The 12,738-nt window shown below is 42.3% G+C and overlaps 1 protein-coding gene across 3 annotated transcripts in view; it reads right to left on the bottom strand.

The window, feature by feature from the left end:
• Nucleotides 1-928: 928 nt before the first annotated feature.
• TXLNG (taxilin gamma) overlaps nt 929-12,738 on the bottom strand; it is a 52,021-nt gene continuing 40,211 nt past the window's right edge. Inside the window, exons 7-12 of one of the 3 annotated variants that reach the window (XM_060137871.1) lie at nt 11,802-11,876; nt 5,812-5,904; nt 5,075-5,170; nt 3,952-4,062; nt 3,616-3,654; nt 929-1,075 (exon numbers count right to left, since the gene is read on the bottom strand). In XM_060137871.1, coding sequence (XP_059993854.1) covers nt 992-1,075; nt 3,616-3,654; nt 3,952-4,062; nt 5,075-5,170; nt 5,812-5,904; nt 11,802-11,876 — 498 coding nt within the window. In that variant the 3' untranslated portion in view covers nt 929-991. Of the gene's footprint in view, nt 1,076-3,615; nt 4,063-5,074; nt 5,171-5,811; nt 5,905-11,801; nt 11,877-12,738 lie in introns of all 3 variants that reach the window. The other 2 variants (XM_060137870.1, XR_009538482.1) reach the window with 2 other exon arrangements.

Genomic DNA, 12,738 nt, shown 5'->3' on the forward strand with positions numbered 1-12,738 from the left:
GTACGCGATGGTATCCTATGCAGACGTGGGGAGAAGTTAGGTGTCTGTATTTTGTGCTTGATTGGTGAATCTAGAACTACCTAAAACTTAATGTCATTTGACCCATATGCTATTTCTGCCTTAACTTGGGCAGCTTTAAACAAACACGAGATTTCTCCCCAAGAAAGAAAAGCTTGTGTGGCAGGTGAGCAAAGGGGACAGACTGGCCTGCAGCTTGGCCCTCAACCTCTTCTGTGAGGCCTGCCAGCTAGGGATGGTTTTCGCATTGATTTTTTTTAAAGAAATATTTTTTAAGCATTTTAGTGAGTCAGTCAGTCGCACTGCACATTCCCTGACCAGTGATTGAACCTGGGCCCCAGGCAGTGAAAGCGTAGAGTCCTAACCACTGGCCAGCCAGGGAATTCTCTACATTGATTTTTAAAGGTTGTTTGTTGTTTAGGAAGAAACAACCACAGTAATCCTAAAATACTTACTTGCTGACTTACCTGACTTACAGGAAAAGTTTGCCAACTCCTTCGTATATTTGACTATATGTGCTTAAATACTTTTTGTTCACCATCAAATAAGGTCTTTTCCTATGTGCCCCTGTGTACATACCTACTCTCCTGCTGTTGAGATAGATAGGTACACCCTGGAATGTGCTAAGAGCACCCAAACTGAAGAAATCCAGTCCTTGTAGATTTTTGAAGCTCTGACAGCAACTACACTGTAGAGTTTTCCTAGTTCTCTATTTTAGAGGTTAAAAAAAGGGTCTGGCTACATAAAACTCGTCTTCTGTCACCCAATCTGAGTGGCTGGTGCCCCATCTTCTTTCTTGAATCATACAATAATGAAACTATTTTTTAAGGCACAAGGAACAGTATCTACAACTGTCTGCACTTGATCGGCATTAAGGTCACATGGGCAACAAAAGAATACACAGAAGCTGTTAAGTTTATCATACATATTTACTTAATCTATACAGAATTGAGTAGATAAAATCAGATTCACATTAGTGAAAAATCTCTACAAAATGTCTTTGAAAAGCAAAACAAGACTGCCTCTTAACAATTCGTATCCTCATGAAAGACGTGGGCTGTAAAAATAAAGCAGTGTGTTTAGCACAAACTAGAAGATATCTGCATCATTTTTTCACAGTTATTTCCATCTACAGTCTGAAAGAGGTAGATTTTTCTGCAACACCTGAGAATTGAATTGACAACCAGGTGTAGTAAAGGCAGTTGCATACATAACTAAAAAATACTGGTCTCAAGACCAAGAAATGTACTCCTACAAGTCTGAGGATGAAATGGTCCATTAGCCAAGACCCAAGTTTTCTCTACTCCTTGGAGTCTCCTGCCACTATAAATAACATACATCAAGATTCCATGATGGTGCAGCAAATGCAGTTGAAGCAAATTTGACGTTTCAATCTTTCCTGGGCCAGCCTTAGTAGCATTACAGTGTTCTAGAATGTGGTAGAAACAGGGTGTGCTACAAAGCCACAACACTGGGCTGGCGAGGTGATTGCTTTAGGAGCGTGTCCTTCTCAGAGGGTCCCGTTTGTATTTATTCACAGGGTAATGGAAGGAGAGGTTCTGAAAGGATACCAAATGCACCCCAGAGAGAATCCATGTCCTTTAAACACCATGAGAGCATCTAGCTAAAAATACACAGTAAGCCAAAAGCAGCAGGCCAAGTACTGTAAATCATGTCGCTTTACAAAGCCCTTGAAAACACGCAACAGGTCCGTTACAATCTTCCACACAGGACAAGCACCACAAAGAAACGTGGCGGGCTACACAAATGGCTTAAGATGGTAAGAGCTGTACATCCAGCAGAGCGCTTGTGAAATGGGATCATTAGTACCAATTTTACAGTAGAGTGTATTTCTGATGTATACCTGCATTTCCTCTCAGGGAAATGAGTCCAATATTTCATTTAGTAACCGAAGGGGGTATCTATAAAAGGCTGCTGGAGGAGGATGTGTTTGTTTTTGCTTCCGACTCATTTGCACAGTAATTAGATAACCAACTTTGTGGGTTTCTTTTCCTTCACTGTCTGGCCCTTTGATTAACATGACTGATGGCGGAAGCTTAGATATAATCCGCCACTCCAGGCGCTGTTGCCTATCTATTGGACAGTTTTCAATTCTTCAACCCAGTTTAGACCATGAACGTGACAGGACAAATAAAACTTTAACAAAGAGAAAAACCCTTTTAACTGGACAGAAGGGAGTTTATTCGGTCCAGTAAGCAATATAAGAAGTGTCAGTTTGATAGTTTTGCTCAGTGGAATGTGCTAACATCAGTTCTAATAGAGCCTTTTTATTTCATAAAGTATTTCAATGCAAATTATACCAGGGACAAAGTCAAAACTCTCATCAGTGCAGCCTGGCTAATGATGTGTATAAACTCAACCACATGTGACACTGTGAAGAACAAAGGAAGTTAGAGAGCAAATCCAAAAGTGATGTGCTGCATTTCCGAAGTCCCCCATTCCAAGTGTAGACACCTTGATAATACTGGTTTTTACTAAAAAAAAAAAAAAAAAAAAAAAAAAACCCAAAAAAACACTAAGAAAAGGGGCAGAAACAGACTGAAAGCATAAGTAATAAATAGATCCTGGCTACTCTCTGCCAAGTTTCCTCAAAGTTAATGCTGGTTCCAGTCTTTGTTTTAGAAATGGAATCAGTTTCATTCAGTTAGCATGATCATAATTAAAATTCCCTTTAAAAAACCCTGGAGAACGGTGCTGTTTGGACTGTCGGAACAGTTGGACACCAACTTTCAAGCAGCCAGAAGGTAGTGGAGGGACTTCCGCTTAAGGAAAGCTACACATGATTTTATCCTCATCGCCTTACACTGACTGACAAACGACTGTCAGTGGCAGCCCTCCGTGGGAAGTGGAGGATGCGCACGCAAACCAACCACCAGGCTCCCCACACAGCGGGCATCCAGGTGGTCCAAATTCAGATACTGCTTCTATCCTGAAAACAGTGGTGGGACTGTTTTTAATCACATAAACGTTAGCCCTGTCTCTCCAAGGATTTGCCTGTATATACTACTTTGTTTAAAAGTTACACCTTTATGTACATATTCTGCCAAAACCAAGTCTAGGCTTGCAGCCACCTCAATTTGTCAAGTGATAAAAATATCAAAAAGCTAATTTGAATCAAATATGCTATGCTTGTTTCTGACCCAAGCCTAGAGTTTTATTTTTACTTGGCATTTAAAATGGGCTATTAGACAAATATCTAATCACCTTGATATTTTTCTTGGAGTAATATTAATTGCGGGAGGGGCAGGATGTTTAAACGAGTATTGTTTTCACATCAGGAACCATTATCAGGGACTTCCCTGGCGGTCCAGTGGTTAGGACTGGTTCAATCCCTCGTCAGGGAACGAAGATCCCACAAGCCGCGGGGCGGGGGTGGGGGTGGGGGTGGGGAACCGTTATCAGAACAAAGTTCCCTTGTAATGGTCAGCCCTGGTGAGTGACATTTTAATTCGGACAATTCTGTGCAAGCAGCAGGGGAGAGGGAGAAAGGCAATGAGCACATGCATTCCGATGAAGGGGAAAGAGGCAGATGTGCAACACAGCTGAGGAAAATGTAGAGAGTAAAACTATTCAAACCTGCCAAGCAGCCTCCTGTACCACATAAGTCCAGTAGTTCTAAGAAAATACAGATATGGTAGAAAAAGTAAGAAAATTTTCACCACAAAACCAAGTTACTACTAACAGAAAGTTATACACAAAATAGAGCTCTCGATACAGTGATCATACTTGATCTCAGTCAACTGACTCGATGCTGGGCCCGGCACCCAGGGACTCGGCCTCCGGGCTGACACGGGCAGTGCTTTGCCAGGCGGCGCTGGGCTCCTCGGCAGAAGCCGGGGCAGCGCAGGGCTGGGCCCTGGGCGGTGCTGGGCCCCCGCCCGCCGCCCTCCCCGAGACCTGTTCCTTCAGCACCTCGACCTTCTCACTGAGCTCGTTCCTCTCCGTCTGCAGGGCCCGGCACAGCTTCTCCAGCCGTTCCAGTTTTATGTGAAAGGCCTTGTACTCTTTATCTCGCACAGTTTTCTGCAAAGAGGAAAAAGCAGGATTTATGTAACCCAACTGAATACAAGTTAGGTTACCGGATACAACAAATTTAAGTCTTTTGAGCCACTTGTTGGGTCACCTCTTGAACATGTTCAGTTTCTTCAACACCTCCCAACGTCCCGCCACCTGCCTTCTGCACACATAGCTACAGACACCAATTAACGTGGTTCTGGGGTGACAAAATGAAATTCCCCGTCATGTTTCTTAAAAAGAACCAAAGCTGGGCTTCCCTGGTGGCGCAGTGGCTGAGAGTCCGCCTGCCGATGCAGGGAACACGGGTTCGTGCCCCGGTCCGGGAAGATCCCACACGCCGCAGAGCGACTGGGCCCGTGAGCCATGGCCGCTGACCCTGCGCGCCCGGAGCCTGTGCTCCACAGCGGGAGAGGCCACAACAGTGAGAGGCCCGCGTACCGCAAAAAAAAAAAAAAAAAAAAAAAGACCAAAGCCCACTTTTAAAAGCATTTTGTATTGATGAATTACTAAGGAAATTGAAGATACTCACCACCAAAGACTAGCGGATAAAAAATGAAGGGCCTGCTTAAAAAAGAGGAGGACTCATCTTATTTCCACCTAGATTTCTCTTGTTTTTACCAATCCTCAGATGAGAACAAGATTTAAGGTGTGATATTTAGTGTTTGCAAACAGTACATCTCAGCTTCGTAAGACTGGCAAAAAGTACTATGCTACCTTTTCAGAAAGAGTAAGTCGAGGTGGAGAGAGAGGCACCCGAGTCAGTGGCCTGTGCTGGCCAGGTGGGCACCTGGTCGGAAGGCAGATTCCCCGACCCTCAGCCCCAGACCCAGTCAATCAAACGCCGGCTGAGCGGTGGGAAAGCCCACGTCACCTGGGACTCTAGCTGCGACTCCTGCCGGGACAGATCCCACTCAGCAGCTCTGGCCAGAGCCCTCGGCTAGGACGGCAGTGTCACAAGGCACGTCCCCCTGCCCTGTCAGCTACCTGAACATCATGAGCCCGCGGGAAACCACCTCACCTCTTCAGCCATTTGCAGAAGTGCTTTGTTATTGTTTTCCCATTTGGTCCGCCATATTATCGTTTCTTTTTCCAGTTTTTTAATTTTCTTTGTCATCTGCGAATCGACACAATTGCAAATTTAAATTCAAGGTTCCCTTGTCTCTACAGCCCGCCCCACCCCCTGACCGTGCGCATACTAGTTCTCAGTTTAATATCGAGGATACTGCCTTCCTTATCACAGGCAGGAAAAAGAACCAGACGCCAAAAAATTGGTTTGCTTGAGGGAGAAAGAATTCAGTGGGAGTATAAACGAAGAAGAAGAAGGGAGAAAAAAGCTAAAAAGGTAGAAACACTGATCTGTATCGACCAACCAAAATACGTAGTTACTGTTCTGGGCGTGGTTGTCTTTAAATAATTTGATCTCCAAGGACATGGAGCTTTGTGAAAAGGGTGTGGGGTGGGGCTGGGAGGTATCACCTGAAGCAAGTAAAGACACCACTTTACGGCTAGCAACAAATTGTATTTAATAGAGGAGTTAACTTTAATAAAGACAACTGTGAGGGCCTAGAGATCACTAGCTACATGGGGTACTACTGAGGGCAAAGTGACTAAACATGATGCCACTGGAGGATCAGAAGAGATGAAATGAAGACAGTACAGTAAAAACATGAACTCATCCAAGTAGCAATCATGCTTAAAATAGCTTCTTATATAAATTCCCCTTTAGGCAATACTCCACTAAAAATAGGCAAATACCTTTTCCATTTCCTGCCGGAAGGTTGTAAACAGTTCATTACTTTTTGCCATGGTAGTCTGGAATTCTTCAAACTTATCCATATAAAGAGAAAGCTACAGAAAACAAGTATAAAAAATTCAGAGTTCTAGGTAAATGATTTAAAATCCCAAACGCTTTCAAAAAGAACATAATATGGTTAAACGTTACCTGTTATAAGCGACAGAAATAAGAACAAATGCACACCCAATCCTCGACCCCAGACATCAATGGCTGCAGTTCTAAGAACCCACTGGAATGCACTGAAACTTAGGAAGTTATGTTAACCTCACCATCTTTAGATGAAACTGTTTAAAATGTACAAACATTAGCTCCATTCCGCCAATTATAATAAAAACTGAAGTATGTGGAATAGCTATAAATTTCATACAATTAATCCTTTATGAACTACCTCCTCTCCTTATATTTGAAAAATTGTCCTTGGAAAAAGATCATTCTCTTAGAATACCACCTGCACAGTTCCTAGCTTGAAATCAGGGATATCTCTTTTCTTAATGTAGGCAGGAAAATGAAACAGAAGCCAAAGGATTGGTGTGGTTAGGGGAGAAAGAATTCAGTGGGAGTATAGTTAAGAGAAAAAAGCTGAAAGAAGCAGAAACAGCAATTTTTCTTTTAACTCCCACCCTTAAGGAATTTTTATTCTAGCTGGGAAAATAAGGCACTAACCGATAAGGCAAGCAGAATTTAGAACACAGCGTCACCTTCTCCCCCAGGACAGGAATTAACAGAAGCCAGGGGTGGGGGGAGGCGTGGTAGGGGTCAGAATAGAATAGTTAGGGAAGCTCCTTGTGGCTGAGGCCCAAGCTAGGTCTCAAGGGCAGGCTGAATTATTTCATTTCAGACAAGGTGGGAACCCTGAGAGCCCACCTAATGTAACTGCATTATTTCAGGATGAGGAAACAGGCCTGGAGGAATAAAGTGCTTTGCTCAAGATCACACAGCACATATAAAGAAAGCGGAGAAGAAAAGATCACCAGCTGCCAAGAAACAGCGTCAGCGATGCCTGTCCACCTTCAGCAGTGCTGTGTGCGGAGCGTAAAGAGAAACCAAGACCAGGGCGGGAGGGGAGATGCCCTGGGAGGGAGCAGAGCAGCCGGTGGAAAGACGGGAGGCCAGCTCCGCTGTGTGGGAAGGAGACGCGGACCAAAAGCGACGCTACCAATGGCAACAGGCCAGGCGAAGCTACCATAAGACAGCCAAAGCACGCCCCCAGGAGGGGGAGGCTGAAGGCCGGGACCAACAGAAATTTCAGGGTGAAGAGAATAGCGCAGAGGATTTCCAAGCAGAGCAGTCCATAGAGGGGCACACGGTGACAGAGCCGCCAGGGCCGCTGGCCTGGGGTCGGAACAGCGGTGAGGCTCGGGCAGACTGGTGGAGCAGTTCCAGCACCTGAGGGAGATTAGAAGTTATGGCAGTCTTAGCATGGTCTGTTTTTATCAAAGACAGAACATCCAGGTGGACTGTCCCGTCAGAGTTCAACGCTGGCCCCCTCTGGGCAATGAGTAAGTGGCAACTACCATCTTGGACTTAAGGGCCTAGATTACAAAATTGGTCAAAACACACCAATAAGACTAAGGTCATCAACAAAGCCTGGAAACGGACATGGTGGGCAAGAGCAGAGAATGAGATGGACTCTTGGGAAGAACAGCACATTTGGGGAGCAGGAAAAGGAAGAGGCGGCAGCAAAGGAAACAAATTAACGATCAGATAACATGACTCAGGGCGACACAGATCACAGACAAGAGAAGCTGCACTGCTAACAGTACAACAGAACTGGAGCTGCCTGTGAACTCGGTAGAAGGGCCCTCTGGGGCCCTGCATTAAAGTCCATCTTCCAAAGCTATCTATAGACTTTTTATACGTTTTCCACATTGATTCTCTTCTCCATTTATGTGGACAACTGAATTTATAGGGCTAGTAAGGGGTTCAAAGTTTCCTAGAAGCATTCTAGCACAATAACTTATGGTGGAAAGTTCAAAAGACTTCTTCAGTTTTCACTCTAAGTTAGGCTAGCTTTATAGGAAACGAGTGTCACCACGCTGTAAAACGCACCCAAAGACAAACAGCACTCAAGAAATGTGTTCATACAGATTCAGGCCAGTCTGCATTTTAGAACTAATCTAGAGTCCTTACATTTAAAAAACTTGTTACATAATAAACTTTCAAAATGAGTAATACATTTTTTCATCAAAATGTAATCTACTTTTCTGAGAAAGGGTGAATTGTAGGTACAAATGCCTAATTTCACCTGTCTGTGAAGACATGGGAAGTCCTTCCTGTACCTCTTCTTTGAGTGGGGAGGCATCTGCTACCCTTACTCCATACAAGGCACCACAGAGAAAGACTGCATTAGAACAAACCTAAGGGGTCTGGACTGAAAAGCAGGGAGGCAACGAAGAAAAGCCTAGGCCTAGACAGCTTCATGGGTGAATTCTACCAAACACTGAAAGAAGAACAAACACCAATTCTTATCAAACTCTTCCCAAAAAGTGAAGAGAAGGGAATACTCCTGAACTCATTCTACAAGGCCAGCATTGCCCTGATACCAAAGCCAGATAAGACAGTACAGGCCAGATAAGAAAACTACAAGGATGGTTCAACATAGGCAAATCAATAAATGTGACACACCACGTTAATACAATAGCATGAAAGACAAAAATCGTATGATCTAATAGATGCAGAAAATGCATGTGGTAAAATTCAACATAAATTCATGATAAAAATGCTTAACAGGGAATCCCTGGTGGTCCAGTGGTTAGGAATCTGCGCTTTCACTGCCAAGGGCACGGATTCAATCCCTGGTCAGGGAACTAAGATCCCACAAGCCGCGTAGTGCAGCCAAGACGAAACAAAACAAAACAAACAAAAAAACGCTCAACAAACTGGGTACAAGGAAGGAACATACTTAATATAATAAAGGCCATATATGACAGAGCCACAGCTAACATCACACTCAAGTCAGTTGAAGGCTGAAAGCTTTCCCTCTAAGATCAGGAACAAGACAGGATGCCCACTCTCACCACTTCTATTCAACACAATAGTGAAATTCCTAGCCTGAGCAATTAAACAAGAAATAAACAGCATCCAAAGCAGAAAGGAATAAGCAAAACTGTCTGTTTGCTGATGACATGATCTTATATTTAGAAAATCCTGAAGACCCCACAAAAAAATGGTAGAATAAATTCAGTAAGGTTTCGGGATACAAAATCAACATACAGAAATCAGTTATGTTTCTATACACTAACAACAAAATATCTGAAAAAGGAATAAACAGAAATAAATAAAATAATCCTATTTTCTATAGCATTAAAAAAATACTTAGGAATACATTTAACCAACGAAATGAAAAATCTATACACTGAAAACTGTAAGACATTGATGAAAGAAATTGAAGACAAAAATAAGTGGAAAGGTACCCTGTGTTCATGGATCAGAAGAGTAAATATTGTTAACAATGTCCACACTAGCCAAAGCCCTATCAAAACTCCAATGGCATTTGCCATAGAAATAGAACAAATAACCCTAGAATGTGTATGGAACCACAGAAACAAACAAACAGAACAAAATAGCCAAAGCAATCTTGAGAAAACAAAGCTAGAGGTATTACACTCCCTGATTTCAAGCTTCATTACAAAGCTATAGTAACCAAAACAATATACTATGGGCATTAAAAGCAGAGACAGACCAACGGGGTCAGAACTGAGAGCCCCCCAAAAAAACCCACACAGGGACTTCCCTGGTGGCGCAGTGCTTAAGAATCTGCCTGCCAAGGCAGGGGACATGGGTTTAAGCCCTGGTCCGGGAAGATCCCACATACTGCGGAGCAACTAAGCCCGTGTGCCACAACTACTGAGCCCATGTGCCACAACTACTGAAGCCCACGCGCCTAGAGCCCATGCTCTGCAACAAGAGAAGCCACCGCGATGAGAGGCCTGCACAACACAATCAAGAGTAGCCCCTGCTCACCCCAACTAGAGAAAGCCTGCGCACAGCAACGAAGACCCAACACAGCCAAAAAATAAATAAATAAATTTGAAACAAAACAAAACAAAAATAAACCCACACAAATATGGTCAATAATATTTGACAAATATGGTCAATAATATTTGACAATATTTGACAATAATATTCTTGGCTCAAGTATTTGAGCCAAGAATACTCAATGGGGAAAGGAAAGTATCTTCAATAAAAGGTGTTGGGAAAACTGGATAACCACATGCAGAGGAATGAAACTGGACTGCTATCTTGTACCAGTCACAAAAATTAACTTGAAATAGGTTAAGGACTTAAACAGGAGATATGAAACTGTAAAACTCCTAGAAGAAAACATAGGTTAAAAAGATCCTTGACAGTGGTCTTGGCAATGAATTTTTGGATATGACAACAAAAGCACAAGCAACAAAAGCAAAAATCAACACGTGGGACTACATCAAACTAAAAAGCTTCTGCACAAAAAACAATCAACAGAATGAAAAGGCAGTCTACGGAATGGGAGAAAATATCTACAAACCATATATATCTGATAAAGGGTTAATATCCAAAATATATAAGGAACTCATACAACTCAATAGCAAAAAATAAATTAAAAAAATTTTTAAAATCTTAATTTAAAAACCAGCTTGAATAGACATTTTTCCAAAGACATACAAATGGCCAACAAGTACATGAAAAGGTGCTCAGCATCACTAGTCATCAAGGAAATACAAATCAAAACCACAGTAAGATATCACCTCACACCTGTTAACAAATGCTGGAGAGGGTGTGGAGAAAGGGGACCTTGTGCGCTGTCAGTGGAATTGTAAACTGCTGCAGCCACTATGGAGAACAGTATAAAGACTCCTCAAAAAATTAAGAATAGAACCACCATATGATTCAGAAATTCCACTTCTGGGTATATATCCAAAAGAAATGAAAACAGGATCTCAAAGAGATATCAGCACTCCCATGTTCATTGCAGCATTATTCACAATAGCCAAGGTATGGAAGAAACCTAAGTGTCCATCAACATATAACTGGATAAAGAAAATGTGGTGTATATACACAATGGAATATTATTCAGCCATAAGAAAGAAGAAAATCTTACAATTTGTGACACAGTGGATGGGCTTTGAGGGCATTATGCTAAGTGAAATAAGTGAGACACAGAAAGACAAATACTAAATACCGTATGATAATCACTTACCTGTAGAATCTAAAAAAGCCAAACTCAAAGAAACATTGTAGAATGGTGGTTGCCAGAGGTGGAGGGCAGGGAGAAAGGGGAAGATGTTGGTCAAAGGGTACAAACTTTCAATCAGAAGATGAATAAGTTCCAGGGATCTCATGTACAGCATGGTGGCTATAGTGAACAATATTGTACAGGGGAAGAAGGGAGGGAGGGAGGGAGGAAGGAAAGTTGGGGGCTCGCATTAAGGTGGCCACCACCTCCATACTCTACCTGGGAGTGGAAATGCATGATCAATAGGTAGTTTTTTAAAATAGGTTACAGGCTCATAGCACAAAATTTTAAAGATTTTACGTTACACTATATGAAAATGCCATTTTGTAGGTCAAATAAGTATCAGCAATTTCATATGGTTCAACCTCACAAAAAAGAACTAAAATCTGAAGATTTATCAGTTTTTCTTTAGTAGGAAATTAGCTGACACACATGGGAACAGACAGAGAAAGGGAGGAAATACGTGTGATACTGGAAGGAGGACCTGCACATAGCGGGACAAACTGTCCCTTCTGCCTGATTCCTGGGACCGAGTGCTAAAACCAGGAAAGTCCTAGGCAAATCAGGATGAGGTGGTCACCCTAAATGAAGATGAAAACTCCAAGAGGGACGTGTGATCTACTCTCAGGTCTGCTGGGAACAAGCAAAATCATCTTAGAGGAGGATTCAAGGTATGTATCAAATGAACCATAGATTTTTTTCTTACAAATTCTACTACCCCTGCCGTCAAGTTACCTGCTGTTTTAGTTGTACTTCTTGTTGTTTCATTTGTTCATATTTGTGTCTTGATTCCGTTGCTTCTTTTAATAACTAGAAGACAGAAACATTCTGGCAAAATACTAATAGTCATTACAAATATGACTACAACGTCCAACGACCAGATAGTTAGGCTTAACCCTTCCACTCATTATTTTAGCAAGAACCACGACTCTATGAATGAAACATTCTGTCACATCAATTGCTAATTACCTGTATCTTTGATCTGTTCCATTGTTAACACTTAGGAATGTAGGAATACTCTTTTATTGCTTAGAAGAAGTACCCAGGAGGCCTAATAATAGGTTTACAAAACTCAGGGTTAAACTGTTGTCTTTTAGATGAAAATAATGAGAAGTCTAGTATTGAGCAGAAAACATGGCTGAGAATCTCGACATTATCTGGGTCATTTAGAAAGCCCCTCTGGGACGTCCCTGGCGGTCCAGTGGTTAAGACTGCGCTTCCACTGCAGGGGGCACAGGTTCGATCCCTGGTCAGGGAACTAAGATCCCGCATGCTATGTGGTGTGGCCAAAAAAGAAAAAAAAATTAGAAAGCCCCTCTGCTCCATGAGAGGCAAGATGAGGCACTGTATGGAGCAAAACAATGAAATCAGGAACCTGGTTTCTGATCACATTTTTTTTAAAGCTGGGGGTGGGGGTAGGGGTGGTGATGGGATGGGAGCTTTAATTTATATACTTGAGTTTAAGAAAATTATGTAGTGAAATTGCATAGTAGGCAGCTGTGAAATTCAGTCCCTGAAGTAAAATGTCACACTTAGTCCAGTAGGTTTTGAAAAGTCCTTAAAACCAACCAGAAATAGATGTATCGTATGTATTTATTTAAATATGTGTATCATATTTCTATTCTAACTTGGGAAATGACAACTGTCTCTTCAGTTATGCATGGGACGGCGC

The sequence above is a fragment of the Lagenorhynchus albirostris genome, chromosome X (genome assembly GCF_949774975.1).
Source record: "Lagenorhynchus albirostris chromosome X, mLagAlb1.1, whole genome shotgun sequence".
Lineage (NCBI taxonomy): Eukaryota > Metazoa > Chordata > Mammalia > Artiodactyla > Delphinidae > Lagenorhynchus > Lagenorhynchus albirostris.